The sequence below is a fragment of the Symphalangus syndactylus genome, chromosome 5 (genome assembly GCF_028878055.3).
Source record: "Symphalangus syndactylus isolate Jambi chromosome 5, NHGRI_mSymSyn1-v2.1_pri, whole genome shotgun sequence".
In the NCBI taxonomy this organism is placed as follows: Eukaryota; Metazoa; Chordata; class Mammalia; order Primates; family Hylobatidae; genus Symphalangus; species Symphalangus syndactylus.
Genome location: NC_072427.2, coordinates 147570037 through 147587541, shown reverse-complemented (window position 1 = coordinate 147587541; position 17505 = coordinate 147570037). Strand labels below are relative to the sequence as shown.

At 38.5% G+C, this 17505-nt stretch overlaps 1 protein-coding gene across 7 annotated transcripts in view; it reads right to left on the bottom strand.

The window, feature by feature from the left end:
• Positions 1-6503: 6503 nt before the first annotated feature.
• Positions 6504-17505, bottom strand: part of CD163 (CD163 molecule) — a 134938-nt gene continuing 123936 nt past the window's right edge. For 4 of the 7 annotated variants that reach the window (XM_063639692.1, XM_063639690.1, XM_055280790.2 and 1 more), the window contains 7 exons: positions 16329-16649; positions 14603-14911; positions 14200-14238; positions 13877-13996; positions 12397-12492; positions 10867-11003; positions 6504-6725 (listed from right to left, as the gene is read on the bottom strand). In XM_063639692.1, coding sequence (XP_063495762.1) covers positions 10876-11003; positions 12397-12492; positions 13877-13996; positions 14200-14238; positions 14603-14911; positions 16329-16649 — 1013 coding nt within the window. In that variant the 3' untranslated portion in view covers positions 6504-6725; positions 10867-10875. The remainder of the gene's footprint in view (positions 6726-10866; positions 11004-12396; positions 12493-13876; positions 13997-14199; positions 14239-14602; positions 14912-16328; positions 16650-17505) is intronic. The other 3 variants (XM_063639691.1, XM_055280789.2, XM_055280788.2) reach the window with 2 other exon arrangements.

Below are 17505 nucleotides of genomic sequence, written 5' to 3'. Positions count from 1 at the left end.
ATCAAAAAGAAAGTTGAAGGCATTGGTTTACCTTATTTCAAAATATATTACAAAGCTACAGTAATCAGAACAGCATTGTCCTGGCATAACAACAGACATACAGAGCAAAGGAACAGAATAGACAGCTTGGAAATAAATCCACTCATTTGTGGTCAATTGATTTTCAAGAAAGTTGCCAACAACACAGACTGGAGAAAGGGCAGTCTCTTTAATAAACAGTGTTGGGAAAATTGGATATCCACATGCAATGGAAGAAAATTAGAGCCTCATCTTACACTGTATATAAAAATCACTCAAAAGATTAAAGACTTCAATATAAGACTAAAAATTATAAAAGTCTTACAAGAAAACATAGGGGATGCCTGTGATCCCAGCACTTTGGGAGGCCAAGGTGGGAGGATCCCTTGAGGCCAGGAATTTATGACCTGCCTGGGCAATAAAGTGAGGGCCTGTCTCCATTAGAAAAGAAAAATTTTAAAAATTTGCCAAGCATGGTGGCACACCTCTATAGTCTCAGCTACATGGGAGGTTGAGGCAGGAGGCTCACTTGGGCCCAGGAGTTCGAGGGTGTAGTGAGCTATGAAAAAGCCACTGCGCTCCAGCCTGGATGATAGAGCAAGACTCTGTCTCAAAAAAAAATAAAATAAAATAACAACAACAACAACTTGGGAGGGTGTATGAGTCCAGAAATTTATTGATTTCTTCTAGATTTTCTAGTTTATTTGTGTAGAGGTGTTTATAGTATTCTCTGATGGTAGTTTGCATTTCTGTGGGATCAGTGGTGATATCCCCTTTATTGTTTTTTATTGCATCTATTTGATTCTTCTCTTTTTTCTTATTAGCCTGACTAGTGGGCTATTTTGTTGATCTTTTAAAAAAAACCAGCTCCTAGATTCATTGATTTTTTGAAGGATTTTTCGTGTCTCTATCTCTTTCAGTTCTGCTCTGATCTTAGTTATTTCTTGTCTTCTGCTGGCTTTTGAATTTGTTTGCTCTTGCATCTCTAGCTCTTTTAATTGTGATGTTAGCGTGTTGATTTTAGATCTTTCCTGCTTTCTCTTGCGGGCATTTCTCTTGCGGGCATTTAGTGCTATAAATTTCCCTCTACACGCTGTACACAGAGATTCTGGTACAGTGTGTCTTTGTTCTCATTGGCTTCAAAGAACATTTTTATTTCTGCCTCAATTTCTGTATTGACTCAGTAGTCATTCAGGAGCAGGCTGCTCAGTTTCCATATAGTTGTGCAGTTTTGAGTGAGTTTCTTAATCCTGAGGTCTAATTTGATTGCACTGTGGTCTGAGAGACAGTTTATTATGATTTCCAATCTTGTGGATTTGCTGAGGAGTGTTTTATTTCCAATTATGTGTTTAGAATAAGTGCAATGAGGTGCTGAGAAGAATGTATATTCTGTTGATTTGGAGTGGGGAGTTCTGTAGATGACTGTTAGGTCCACTTGGACCAGAGCTGAGTTCAAGTCCTGAATATCCTTGTTATTTTTCAGTCTTGTTGATCTGTCTAATATTGACAGTGGGGTATTACAATCTTCCACTATTATTGTGTGGGAGTCTATTTGTAGGTCTCTAAGAACTTGTTTTATGAATCTGGGTGTTCCTGTATTGGGTGCATATAATTTAGCATAGTTAGCTCTTGGTGCACTGATCCTTTTACCATTATGTAATGCCTTTGTCTATTTTGATCTCTACTGGTTTAAAGTCTGTTTTATCAGAGACTAGGATTGCAACTCCCACTTTTTTTTGTTCTCCACTTGCTTGGTAAATATTCCTCCATCTTTTTATTTTCAGCCTATGTGTACATTTGCATGTGAGATGGGTCTCCCAAATACAGCACACCGATAGGTCTTGACTCTTTATCCAATTTGCCAGCCTGTGTTTTTTAATTAGGGCATTTACGCCACTTACATTTAAGAATATTGTTATGTGTGAATTTGATGATGTCATTATCCCCGACTAGACCAATAACAAGTTCTGAAGTTGAGGCAGTAATTAATAGCCCACCAACCAAAAAAAGTCCAGGACCAGATGGATTCACAGCTGAATTCTACCAGAGGTACAAAGAGGAGCTGGTACCATTCCTTCTGAAACTATTCCAAACAACAGAAAAAGAGGGAATCCTCTCTAACTCATTGTAGGAGGCCAGCATCATCTGGATACTAAAACCTGGCAGAAACACAAAAACCAAAAAATTTCAGGCCAATATCCCTGATGAACATTGATGCAAAAATTCTCAATAAAATACTGGCAAATGGAATCCAACAGCACATCAAAAACTTATCCCCCACAATCAAGTCGGCTCCATGCCTAGGATGCAAGGCTGGTTCAACATAAGCAAAACAACAAATGTAATCCATCATATAAACAGAACCAATGACAAAACCACATATCCCAATAGATGCAAAAAAGGCCTTTGACAAAATTCAATACCCTTCATGCTAAAAACCCTCAATAGACTAGGTATCAATGGAACATATATCACAATAATAAGAGCTATTTATGACAAACCCACAGCCAATATCATACTGAATAGGCAAAAACTGGAAGCATTCCCTTTGAAAACCGGCACAAGACAAGGATGCCCTCTCTTATCACTCTTATTCAACAGAGTATTGGAAGTTCTGGCCAGGGCAATAAAGCAAGAGGAAGAAACAAAGGGTATTCAAAGAGGAAAAGAGAAAGTCAAATTGTCTGTTTGCAGATGACATGATTGTATATTTAGAAAACCCCACTTTCTCAGCCCAAAATCTCCTTAAGCTGATAAGCAGCTTCAGCAAAGTCTCAGCATACAAAATCAATGTGCAAAAATCACAAGCATTCCTATACACCAATAACAGACAAACAGAGAGCCAAATCATGAGTGAACTCCCATTCACATTTGCTACAAAGACAGTAAAATACCTAGGAATACAACTTACATTGGATGTGAAGGACTTCTTCAAGAAGAACTACAAACCAGTGCTCAAGGAAATAAGACAGGACACAAATAAATGGAAAAACATTCCATGCTCATGGATAGGAAGAATCAGTATCATGAAAATGGCCGTACTGCCCAAAGTAATTTATAGATTCAGTGCTATCTCCATCAAGCTACCATTGACTTTCTTCACAGAATTGGAAAAAAAAACTACTCTAAACTTCATATGGAACTAAAAAAGTGTCTGCACAGCCAAGACAATCCTAAACAAAAAGAATAAAGCTGGAGGCATCATGCTGCCTGACTTCAAACTATACTACAAGGCCACAGTTATCAAAACAGCATGGTACTGATACCAAAACAGATATATAGACCAATGGCACAGAACAGATGCCTCAGAAATAACACCACACCTCTACAACCATCAGATCTTTGACAAACTTGCCAAAAACAAGCAATGGGGAAAGGATTCTCTATTTAATAAATGGTGTTGGGAAAACTGGCTAGCCACTATGCAGAAAACAGAAACTGAACCCCTTCCTTACACCTTACACAAAAATTAACTAAAGATGGATTAACGACTTAAACATAAGACCTAAAACCATAAACATCCTAGAAGAAAACCTGGGCAATACCATTCAGGACATAGGCATCAGCAAAGACTTCATGTCTAAAACACCAAAAGCAATGGCAACAAAAGCCAAAATTGACAAATGGGATCTAATTAAACTAAAGAGCTTCTGCATAGCAAAAGAAACTATCATCAGAGTAAGCAGGCAACCTACAGTATGGAAGAAAATTTTTGCAATCTATCCATCTGACAAACTGCTAATATCCAGAATCTACAAAGAACTTAAACAAATTTACAAGAAAAAAACAACTCCATCAAAAAGTGGGTGGAAGATATTAACAGACATTTCTCAAAAGAAGACATTTATTTATGCAGCCAACAAACATATAGAAGAAAAGCTCATCATCACTGGTCATTAGAGAAATGCAAATCAGAACCACAATGAGATACCATCTCACACCAGTTAGAATGGTGATCATTAAAAAGTCTGGAAACAACAGATGCTGGAGAGGATGTGGAGAAACAGAAACACCTTTACACTGTTTGGAGTGTAAATTAGTTCAACCATTGTGGAAGAAAGTGTAGCGATTCCTCAAGAATCTAGCACTAGAAATACCATTTGACCCAGTAATCCCATTACTGGGTATAAACCCAAACAATTATAAATCATTCTGCTATAAAGACACATGCACACATATGTTTACTGCAGCACTATTCACAATAGCAAAGACTTGGAACCAACCCAAATGTCCATCAGTGATAGACTGGATAAAGAAAATGTGGCACATATACATCGTGGAATACTACGCAGCCATGAAAAAGAATGAGTTTATGTTCTTGGCAGGGACATGGATGAGGCTGGAAACCATCATTATTAGCAAACTAACACAGGAACAGAAAACCAAACACCACATGTTCTCACTCATAAGTGGGAGTTGAACAATAAGAACACATGGACACAGGGAGAGCAACATCACACACTGGGGCCTGTTGGGGAGTTGGGTGCAAGGAGAGGGAGAGCATTAGGACAAATACCTTAAAACCTGCAGGACTTAAAACCTGGATGACGGGTTGATAGATGCAGCAAACCACCATGGCACATGTATACCTATGTAACAAAACCACATGTTCTGCACATGTATCCCATAACTTAAAGTACAATAATAATAATAATAATAAAGGGTGGGGCATGGGAAATGTCATGACAATGATTTTTTGGAAATAAAACACAGACAACAAAGATGAACGTAAACAAATGAGTTTACATCATACTGATATTGGGTTAATATCCAAAATATAGAGAGAACTCCAACAACCCAATATTGAGAAAGCAACCTGATTAAAAATGGGCAAAACAACAGATATTTCTCAAAGGAAGACGTACAACTGACAAACCGGTATATGAAAAAAATGGTCAACATCACTAATCATCAGGAAAAGGCAAATTAAAACCACAATATCACCTCACCTTATACCTATTAGATAGCTATAATCAAAAACATGAAAGATGAGGATTGATGAGGTTGTGGGGAAAAGGGATCCCTAGTAAACTAGTGGTGAGAATGCAAATTAGGACAGCCTTAAAAATTAAAAATAGAATTACCATATGATTCAGCAATTCCACTTCTGTGTATATTTCCAAAGTAAAGGAAATCAGCATGTTAAAGAGACATCTGCATGCCCATGTTTATTGCAGCACTATTCACAATAACCCACATATGGAATCAACCTAAGTGTCTGCTGATGGATGAATGAAGAAAATGTGGTACATATACACAATGGAATACTATTTAGCCTTTAAAAAGAGGGAAATCCTGTCCTTTGCAACAACACAAATGATCCTAGAGGACATTATGTTAAGTGAAATAAGCCAGGCACAGAAAGACAAATGCCATATTATCTCATTTATATGTGGAATGTGAAAAAGTTGAACTTATAGAAACAGAGAGTAGAGTGGTGGTTACCAGTAGCCGGGAGAAGGTGTTAGGAGGATGTTGGTCAAAGGGTACAAAATTTCAATTGGGTAGGAGGAGAAAGTTCAAGAGATCTATTGTACAACATGGTGACTACAGTTAATAACAAGGTATTGTATTCTCGAAAATCACTCAGAGGAGGTTTTAAGCATTCTCACCAGAAAAAAATAAGTATGTTAGGTAATGCGTATGTCAATTAGCTTGATCTAGCCATTCCACAATGTATACATATTTCAAAATATCATATTGAACATGATAAAAATGTAAAATTTTGTCATTTAAAAAATAAATAACATGAAGAAAGGATAAATGCTTGAGGTGATGAATACCTCATTTACCCTGATGTGACAATTACACATTGTGTGCCTTTATCAAAATATCTCATATACCCCATATATATATATATATATACTTATGGTGGACCCACTAAAATTAAAAAAAAATCAGTTGCATAGAAAACTAGGATATTTAGCAAGTTAATAGACCCTAAGCTTAGTCTTGTACTACTTTAAATGCTATATTTTCTTTATGTGAATATGTATCATAAGTAACTTTAAGTAATATATAAACTTACTTTATAACCATTATATTTATATAGAAAAGACATAGTTTATGTATTTATTTCAGCTTTAGTTATAATGTCCTGAGGAATGAGATACGAAACCACTGAGTCTTTGTGTCCTTACCAGGTGTGGCTATGCATTTTATTCCAGTGAACAGAATTACAGTAACAAAAAGCAGTTAAAGAATCGTTGTGAGTCATGCCTTATAAAGTTAACCATATATTATTTACAGACCCTTCAATATCATTAACTTTCCCTTTCTTAGAAAAACTAAAAATAAGCTTATTTTTATTCGGTAATAGGAAAATTATTCAAACCAAATAAGAAAAAATATATAGTACTGTATATGCAAATTGAAACACTGTCAAATAAAACACATTATAATACATCTAGGAAACTCCACAAAAAATTAGGAAGCCCATTTAGAAATTAATAGAATTAAGGACAAGTAATTAAAGCAAACGCAAATCAATAATATTCTTATTTATTTATTTAATTCCCTTGAAAGTCTCATATACACCACTAAGTAGTCACATTCACAAACTTAATTTTTATAAATTCAGCAGCAGTCTTAGGAATACTAGGAGAAGAAGAACTCCATAAAAATGCAACTGTAACAGTCAGTGAGGGAGGTGAATTTCTGCTCCATTCAATAGTCCAGGTCTTCATCAAGGTATCTTCAAGGCTGAACTAAAACCGTAAATAGAAAAATGTCGTTTTCCTCTTCATATGCACATAAGAATTCATTATAACACAGAGCCAAACTCACTTATGTTAAAAATTATACTACTTTCCTGAGCAGAAATTTTAAATGCTATTTTTTTTGAACTTCAATGTGCATAAGAATTACTTTTATTCCATGGAAATACAGTAAGATTAAGAAATGCCATTTTTAGGAGCTGGCAAGATGGCTGAATAGGAACAGCTCCAGTCTGCAGCTTCCAGTGAGACCAACGCAGAAGTCGGGTGATTTCTGCATTTCCAGCTGAGTGTCGCCTGGAACCCCAGGGAGACAGAACCTTTCACTCCCCTGGAAAGGGGGCTGAAACCAGGGAGCCAAGTGCTCTCACTCAGTGGGTCCCACTCCCACAAAGCGCAGCAAGCCATGAACCACTGGCTTGAAATTCTCGATGCTAGCACTGCAGTCTGAAGTCGACCTCGCACAATCAAGCTTGGTGGGGGGAGGGACATGTGCCGTTACTGAGACTTGAGTAGGCGGTTTTCCCCTGACTGCTAAGGAGGCCAAAGAGGCCGTGGCCAGATTGCCTCTCTAGATTCCTCCTCTCTGGGCAGGGCATCTCTGAAAGAAAGGCAGCAGCCCCAGTCAGGGGCTTATAGATAAAACTCCCATCTCCCTGGGACAGAGCACCTAGGGGAATGGGGCAGCTGTGGGTGCAGCTTCAGCGGACTTAAACATTCCTGTCTTCTGGCTCTGAAGAGGGCAGCAGATCCTGACAAGGAGAATTCTCCCAGCACAGCGCTCGAGCTCTGCTAAGGGACAGACTGCCTCCTCAAGTGGGTAGCTGACCCCCATGCCTACTTACTGGGAGAGACTTCCAAGCAGGGGTCAACAGACACCTCATGCAGGAGAGCTCCAGCTGGCATCAGGCCAGTACCCCTCTGGGACAAAACTTCCAGAGGAAGGAGAAGGCAGCAATCTTTGCTGTTCTGCAGCCTTCCCTGGTAATACCCAGGCAAATAGGGTCTGGAGTGGACCTCCAGCAAACTGCAGCAGAACTACAGAAGAGGGGCCTGACTGTTAAAGAAAAACTAACAAACAGAAATCAATAACATCAACATCAACAAAAAGGTCCCCCACACAAAAACCCCAACAAAGGTCATCAGCCTCAAGTATCAAAGGTAGATAAATCGATGAAGATGAGGAAAAACCAGTGCATAAATGCTGAAAATTCCAAAAACCAGAATGGCTCTTCTCCTTTAATTGATCACAACTCCTCTCCAGCAAGGGCACAAAACTGGACAGATAATGAGTTTGAAGAATTGACAGAAGTAGGCTTCAGAAGGTAGATACTAACAAACTTGTCTGAGCTAAAGGAGCATGTTCTAACCCAATGCAAGGAAGCTAAGAACCTTGATAAAAGGTTATAGGAACTGCTAACTAGAATAACCAGTTTAGAGAACACAAATGACCTGACGGAGCTCATGAGAGCATGAGAACTTCGTGAAGTATACACAAGTATCAATAGCCAAATCGATCAAGTGGAAGAAAGGATAACAGTAATTGAAGATCAACTTACTGTAAAAGGAATGAAGACAAGATTGGAGAAAAAAGAATGAAAAGGAACAAACAAAGCCTCCAAGAAATATGGGACTATGTGAAAAGAGCAAACCTATGATTGATTGATGTACCTGAAAGTGATGGGGAGAATGGAACCAAGATGGAAAACACTCTTCAGGATATTATCCAGGAGAATTTCCCCAACCTAGCAAGACAAGCCAACATTCAAATTCAGGAAATACAGGGAACACCACTAAGATACTCCTCGAGAAGAGCAACCCGAAGACACATAATCATCAGTGTCTCTAAGGTTGAAATGAATGAAAAAATGTTAAGGGCACCAGAGAGAAATGTCAGGTTACCTACAAAGGGCAGCCCATCTGACTAACAGCAGATCTTTCTCCAGACACCATACAAGCCAGAAGAGAGTGGGGGCCAATATTTAATATTCATAAAGGAAACAATTTTCAACCCAGAATTTCATATTCAACCAAGCTAAGCTTCATGAGTGAAGGATAAATAAGATCCTTTACAGAAAAGGAAATGCTGAGGGATTTTGTCACCACCAGGCCTGCCTTACAAGAGCTCCCGAAGGCAGCACTAAATATGGAAAAGAAAAACCAGTACCAGCCACTGCAAAAACACACCAAAATATAAAGACCAATGACACTATGGAGCAACCACATCAACTAATGTGCAAAATAACCAGTTAGCATCATGATGACAGGATCAAATGCACACATAACAATATTAACCTTAAATGTAAATGGGTGGAATGCCCCCAATTAAAAGACACAGACTGGCAAATTAGATAAAGAGTCAAGATCCATCAGCATGCTGTATTCAGGAGACCCGTCTCATGTGCAAGACACACATAGGCTCAAAATAAAGGGATGGAGGAAAACATAACAAGCAAATGGAAAACAAAAAAAGAAAACAGGGGTTGCAATTCTAGTCTATGATAAAACAGACCTTGAGCCAATAAAGATAAAAAAAAGACACAGACGGGCATTACATAATGGTAAAGGAATCAATGCAACAAGAAGAGCTAACTATACTAAATACATATGCACCCAATACAGGAGCACCCAGATTCATAAAGCAAGTTCTTAGAGACCTACAAATAGACTTAGACTCCCACACAATAGTAGTGGGAGACTTTAAAACCCCATTGTCAATATTAGACAGATCAATGAGACAGAAAATTAACATGGATATTCAGGACCTGAACACAGCTGCAGACCAAATGGACCTAATAGACATCTACAGAACTCTCCACTCCAAATCAACAGAATATACATTCTTCTCAGCACCACAAAGCACTTGTTCTAAAATGGACCTCATAATTGGAAATAAAACACTTCTCAGCAAATGCAAAAGAACGGAAATCATAACAGTCTCTCAAACCACAGTGCAATCAAATTAGAACTCAAGATTAAGAAACTCACTTGAAACCTCACAACTACATGGAAACTGAACAACCTGCTCCTGAATGACTACTGAATAAGTAACAAAATTACGGCAGAAATAATGAAGTTCTTTGAAACCAATGAGAATAAAGACACAACATACAAAAATCTCTGGGACACAGCTAAAGCAGTGTTAAGAGGGAAATGTATAGCACTAAATGCCCACATCAGAAAGTGGGAAATATCTAGAATCAACACCCTAACATCACAATTAAAAGAACTAGAGAAGTGAGAGCAAAGAAATTCAAAAGCTAGCAGAAGACAAGAAATAACTAAGATCAGAGCAAAACTGAAGGAGATGGAGACATGAAAAACCCTTCAAAAATCAATCAATCCAGGAGCTGGTTTTTTGAAAAGATAAACAGAATAGACAGACCACTAGCCAGACTAATAAAGAAGAAAAGAGAGAAGAATCAAATAGATATAATAAAAAATGATGGAGGGGATATCACCGCTGATCCCACAGAAATGCAAACTACCATCAGAGAATGCTATAAACACCTCTACACAAATAAACTAGAAAATCTAAAAGAAATGGATAAATTCCTGGACACATATATCCTCCCAAGACTAAACGAGGAAGAAGTCGAATCTCTGAATAGACCAATAACAAGTTATGAAATTGAGGCAGTGATTAATAGCCCACCAACCAAAAAAAAAAAAAAAAAAACCCATGACCAGATGAATTCACAGCCAAATTCTACCAAAGGTACAAAGAAGAGCTAATACCATTCCTTCTGAAACTATCCCAAACAATAGAAAAAGGGAGACTCCTCCCTAACTCATTTTATGAGGCCAGCATCATCCTGATACCAAAACAAAGAAAAGAAAATTCCAGGCCAATATCCCTGATGAACATTGATGCAAAAATCCTCAATAAAATACTGGCAAACCAAATCCAGCAGTACATTAAAAAGCTTATCCACCACAAACAAGTTGGCTTCATCCCTGGATGTAAGGCTGGTTCAACATATGTAAACCAATAAACGTAATCCATCATATAAACAGAACCAATCACAAAAACCAAATAATACATTCTTTCTTTCTAATGCCAGAAGAGCTCTCAGTCCTCAAAAGGAATGTAGCTGTGTTGAACAATGACTAAGAAATTCTTATCACTCACCTCACTGGGTTATAAATTCCCATTTCGATTTTCAGTGTGTCTCAGAATGGCCTCCTTTTCCATTCCAGAAATAGGAAGAAATTTAGACACAGAAATTAGTTCAGCAGCATTGAAATCAGCTGACTCATGGGAATTTTCTGAAAGGAAGAAAATAATTACTGGGAAATAAACCAGACCTTTCCTCACGTAACCGTGAGGCTCTTTGAGCAACTAAAAACACTACCCATAACTAGGAAGACAAGCATGTGTGATTTAAGGGGCAGAGAAAGTCTTTCCTATTCCTTAAATATGTTTCCTGACACAGTAACAGTACATGTTTCTTATACCTTAAATATGTTCCCTGACACAGTAGCAGATGCATAATTCTTTGGGTTGAAGAAGTGAGGCAGGCCCCTCTCAGAAGGTCAGGGACCCTTCATGGAGTAAAGACAATGGGTTTTGGGATATTTCTTTTTTTTTTTTTTACTGTACTTTAGGTTTTAGGGTACATGTGCACAATGTGCAGGTTTGTTACATATGTATCCATGTGCCATGTTGGTGTGCTGCACCCATTAACTCATCATTTAGCATTAGGTGTATCTCCTAATGCTGTCCCTCCCCCTTCCCCCCACCCCACAACAGTCCCCTTCCTGTGTCCATGTGTTCTCATTGTTCAATTGGTTTTGGGATATTTCTTCCAACCCAGTAAAGTTATCCTGCCCAGAGGCAGAATAAGTGCACTGGTGCTAAATAGAAGTTCAAGGATAAAACAGCATGATGTGATGAGAAATAAAGCTAGTCCTGTGGATTTTGATGGCTTCTCATGCAATAAAGAGATGGAAAGTTTAAGGTTTTAGACTTTTAGGGAAAAATATAATAAATATCAAGCTAGAGAAAAAAAATGACAGGAAATGGGAATGGAAGAAACTGTGAAAGACGTATGTAGGTCAGAGGATACAAAGTAGCAGATACGTAGAATGAAGCAGTCTAGAGGTCTGATGTACAACATGAGGATTATAGGTAATAAAATTGTACTGTATATAGGATTCATGCTAAGTGAGTAGGTTTTAGCTGCTCTTGCCACAAGAAGAACACAAAAAAGGGTAACTATGTCAGATGATGGATGTTAATTTGCTTTGCTTTAGTAAGCTTTTTACTATCTATATGCATCCCATAAAATCATGTTGTATACCTTAAATATACACAACAAAATTTAAAGAAAAAAGTTAAACAGTCACTTATGACAATCTTTTGTAAGATTAATTTCTGTTTTAATAAAATGAGGTCCAAGTCATAATATTCCTCTGCATGGTTCTTTACATACCTCTATCAGGAATAATCACAGGCCTCTTAAGCTAAAGGCCTCCCTATGATTGCAATTTTAATATTCTCTAAAAATAATTTTCAGTCGTTCTTGTCCATTATATGCATCAAAGCTTCCTATTACATTTTTAGATTTTTTTAACTGTTTATCAAAAAAGAACGTCTATGCCTCAATTGCAGCCACTGATCTGAACCCCTGGGCAATGGACCCTCCAAGAACCCACAGACCTGAGGAATTCATTAGGTCCAAATCATCTGCATTCAGGCAAGAATTCATCTCCCGGTATTGAATTTGGTGGACTAAGTTCTCTCCTCTTGAGGAAACTGAAAACAGAGATCCTAGGTTAGGGATCAGCTATCATAATAAAATTTCCCTTCCTGTATGTGTGCTTTTTCCAAGCGCTGCAAACATACCTCGTCTTTACCCGTGCTATTGTTTCTATCCCATTCTACTACCAAGCTCTTCCCTTATAATGCCGCACACTCAAATGAAATAGGCACAAGGCTAAATCTTCCCCACTGCCATTGTATTAATGTAACAACCCACTGTTTTTACCCAAGGAAGCCAGCAGTCTTTCATAACTCACTGGAGCTTAAGTATCTTTAAAAGTCTTTCCTCTCCCCTCCATTCTCACTATATCTGTTATAGTACTTTTCATTTTTCGCCTCAACTGTTACAAAATGCCATTCCTGTCAGTCAAGTGGTCCTCCTTCAATCCTCATAGATCTTGTTGCCAAAAGATCTTCCTAAAAGATATCTTGACCATTTCACTCCTCTACATAATACTCTTTAATGACTATGAATCTTACATGAAACATATGAACTTCAAATTTGTGCCTTTTCTCTTCTTCAGACTTAGCAGCCTCTCTCCCCGCCTCAACTTTTTCTCCCCCCGCCCCTCAGAAAAAAAACAAGAAATGCTTCATCCTTTAGGCTTCTCTACACTTGTACATATTCTTCTCTAGAATGTTCCTCACCCAATTCTCTGAGCCTCTATGTTAGAAATTTGTCCCCCAAGCCTCTTTGAAGCCTCCAGTAATCCCCCTCCCCTTTCAGTTAATTACTCCCTTCTCTGTGCCACTTTTGTTGCTTTTTCCTATTAATGTAAAATGGCTACATTGTAGTGTGTGTGTTTACATATATATCTCTTCCACTAGACTTGAAGTTCCACCAAGATTTATTGTCCATGTCTGTATCTTCAGAGCCTAATACATTGCTCAACAGAACAGTAAAATTTGTAATAAGGAGATTGATTATAGTAAGAGAAAATAAATGTTTAGGTAAAAAGTCATCCTAAACAATATCTAACATATTCATTCTGAACTTTCAATTCTATAATGTTCCAATTAAGCATGTAGATAGAACACAGGAATCATCAATGCAACCTAAAGCCCCTTTTCTCCTCTGAAATCTTATTCCCTCTATTTAAAAAAAAAGAAAAAAATCTGTAGAAATGGGAGCTCCCTGTGTTGCCCAGGCTGGTCTTGAACTCCTGGACTCAAGCGATTCTCCTGCCTCAGCCTCCCAAAGTGTAGGGATTACAGGTGTGAGCCACCGTGCCTGGCCCTTCCGTCTATTTTGAGAAACTGCTCAAACCTCTTTTAGAGTCCATCTTTCTGGCCATTAGACTTGAGTCTAATATTTTTTTCTTCCCAAGAACCCCGTTATCCTGTAGACATATTAGATAAACCCGAATTTGGCTCAAACCTGCAAGCCGCTGTCTCTGTCTTCGCTTTTTAGTCAAGAAGAATAATGCGACGAAAATGGCCAACAGAACAACCCCAAGGATCCCGACTGCAATAAGGGATGACTGACGGGATGAGCGACCTAAGTAAAAGTAAATACCAAGAGATCTGATCATGTCTTATCGAAAAGAGCAAGGTCCCTAGTTACTGACTCTCTCTTAGGTCAAATACATGATCCCTGAGGTAAATATCAAATCCTCAGAACGTCTGACCTAAAATTTCTAAGCAAGAAAAATTCTATGTATGCAGATAATCGGTCTCATCATCATAAACTCCATGATATACCTGTTGTGGCCTTTTGTGGGGTTTTGTGCACTGAAATATCTGTAGGAGAAAAGAGAGAGAGAGAGGCTTAATTCTTTGCGTGATATATAGAACAAACCTTTTAATTTCCTTGTCTGACCCCTTAGTACCTCTCAACCAAGTAAATGACTCTTTCCCACCTAAAACTAGAGCCCTCTAGTCTTTCTTTCTCTGCACAGGGAATATAGGTTGTATGTGTCTCCTTGGTGAAGGCCAATATATAACAATTGTTTTCATTGTTCTTTCAGTAGAGACATTATGATTCACTGAGAATCCCCACCAGATCCCTGTGTTGATAAATCTGGTTTTTACACAACACACATCACTGCCCAACTCCTCTTTGCTGCCAGAGTTTCCAAGCTCAATCCAGGCTTCTGGCACTTACCTGTGCAATTCACTGCAGCGTCTTCCTTGTGCCCACACTCACTGTGGCCCCAGCGTCTGGCAGGACAATCCCACAAGGAAGACTCATTCCCTTTGCACTTCACTTCATTGAGCCATATGGGTCCAGTCCCCTGACCAAACTCTGCTTCTTTGAATGCTTTCAAAGCTGGACCACAGCCAAGTTGTTGACACACCACCTGAGCATCATCCAAGTCCCAAGAGTCATCACACACTGTCCCCCAGGAACCTCCATGCCAGATCTCCACACGTCCAGAACAGGAAGTGGGTCCTTCTTGAAGTCTTATCTTGTCTGAAAAATCAGAGACATGTAGCCTATTTCTAAGACTTCTAAAAGTTTCCAAGAGTTCACAGGTGAAAAGAGAGATTTGAAACTTTAAAAAATATATGTTTAAAATTTTACTGAATGTGCATATTAAAATTTATAAATATATATATATATATATATATATATTTTTTTTTTTTTTTGAAATGGAGTCTCGCTCTGTTGCCCAGGCTGGAGTGCAGTGGCACGATCTCGGCTCACTGCAAGCTCCGCCTCCCAGGTTCATGCCATTCTCCTGCCTCAGCCCCCCAAGTAGCTGGGACTACAGGCGCCCACCACCACACCCAGCTAATTTTTTGTATTTTTAGTAGAGACGGGGTTTCACCATGTTAGCCAGGATGGTCTCGATCTCCTGACCTCGTGATCCACCCACCTCGGCCTCCCAAAGTGCTGGGATTACAGGCATGAGCCACCACGCCTGGCCTAAAATTTATATTTTTACAAAATTTATCTTTTATAGGAGGACTTGTCATTACACCAACTAGGTATATTCCATCCTGCACATAAGATACATAATGTGACCCAGTAAATATTAAATGATTAAAGTTAACATTGTAAATATGTGATGTCAAGTTCTTTCAAATAGGCAAGATCTTGGGAAATTGGCACGTTGTCACAAATCTCACAGTTTAAGAAAATGTAGAGGCCAGGCACACTGGCTCACACCTGTAATCCCAGCACTTTGGGAAGCCAAGGCGGGTGGATCACCTGAGGTCAGAAGTTCGAGACCAGCCTGACCAACATGGGGAAACCCCATCTCTACTAAAAATACAAAATTAGCTGGGCGTGGTGGCTCATGCCTGTAATCCCAGCTTCTCAGGAGGCTGAAGCAGGAGAATTGCTTGAACCCAGAAGGCAGAGGTTGCAGTGAGCCAAGATCGCGCCATTGCACTCCAGCCTGGGGAACAAGAGCAAAACTCCGTCTCAAAAAAAAAAAAAAAACAAAAACCTGTAGAATGTGGAAATACTTCAGAATTGATCTTTCTGATTTCTGACTGCTTTTCTCCCTATATTAGTATAACAAGATAATATTTGAAAGAAAAATGGGAAGGTAAGGTAGACCATTCAACAGTCAAATATTAAATCATATATTCTCTCCTCCTCAGAGAAAGTAATTGAATAAATCTTTCAAGCATACCATGGGGAGTATGATATTCTTTAGAATAATAATAGCTGATCCTGAATATCTACAGGCCAAATTAAATAAAACCAATTACACCATCCTGGTAGAATAGATATTACCCACAAGTTACCCATTCTTGCTTAATTCGATCTAGCAATTTAAGCCAGTGTGAGAATAGGAAAATAAAATCCAGTGTCCGTTATCAGAAGATGATAGCGGGGCTGCAGAATGGAATTTTCACATAAGTCAATGGATACTCACTGTCACATGTGATCCAGGTCTCCTCCGAGGGTCTGGCCAGTCTCTTCTCCCATGGAGATGATGGACACTGCCACAGCGTGTCAGGTCCTTTTGGACACTGAACATTGTCCACCCACATGGGAATGGACGTGGCCTTGTCTAAAGATGCAGGGTTGATTTTCCCTTTGTCTGCACAGCCCAGCTGCCTGCACACCACACCCACAGTGGTTTCAGACATGCTACTCCTACCAACACTGCCCCAAGCTCCATTGTAAAAAACTTCCAGACGTCCTGCACACGCCTCTCTGCTGGCTTCACTGGTCAGTCTCAGAGACATGAACTCTGCGGCGAAACATAGAATTAGTAGTTTTGCATCTTTTCTGAAGATTCAGAGACTCCTTCCCTTTACCTTGACGTAAGAATGGCTTTAAAAATAGGTACAATAGTACAATATGTCAGTTACTAATAATTCGTTAGTAACTTCTGGATGATTTCATAGATATTATTAAAATATTTATTCTATAAATACATTATAGTTTTTTGGTCTTCAGTTTTGGACTCAGAGACCCCTTTAGATTACCCTCAATAATTCTAATAGGCTTTTTTCAATTACGTAGTTTGGATTTCTTCCCAAAAATATTCTCTTTTTTTTGCAACTGTCTTTGATAGCTACAATTGTTAGACACTCAGGCACTAAAATCAATGTTTTGTGTACATCTCCTAAAATGACATAGTTCATTTGCTGACACTTCACAGTTTTGCTGTGCATGTCTTCTACCAGATTTATGTCATCAAAATAGGAATAAATCACTTCTGAGATACAGAGTTTTTCCCTTCCTTAAGTTACTGAATCATAGTTTTGTTCCCCCCCATATATATGAAATAGTACATTTTTAAATTTCAAAATGTTTTCTAAAACTCACCAGGTATACAAAGCAGTATGAGGGCAGTAACCTCATGCTAATTTTTGTCTCTATGACAAGTAAGTCTCATTTATCTGCAATGAAAAATTGCTTGGGCATGGTAATTATCTTTTTTTCTGTAGAATGATGCAACATATGTATTTCTTCTTGTCCCTTTAAATCTACTGTAATTATCAAGTGTTGCCATTGATCGCTATCTAATATCCAGCCCCAAATATATTTATTAAAAACCTTCCTTCATTATTAACTTTGTTGTCATTTTCATGATATACAAG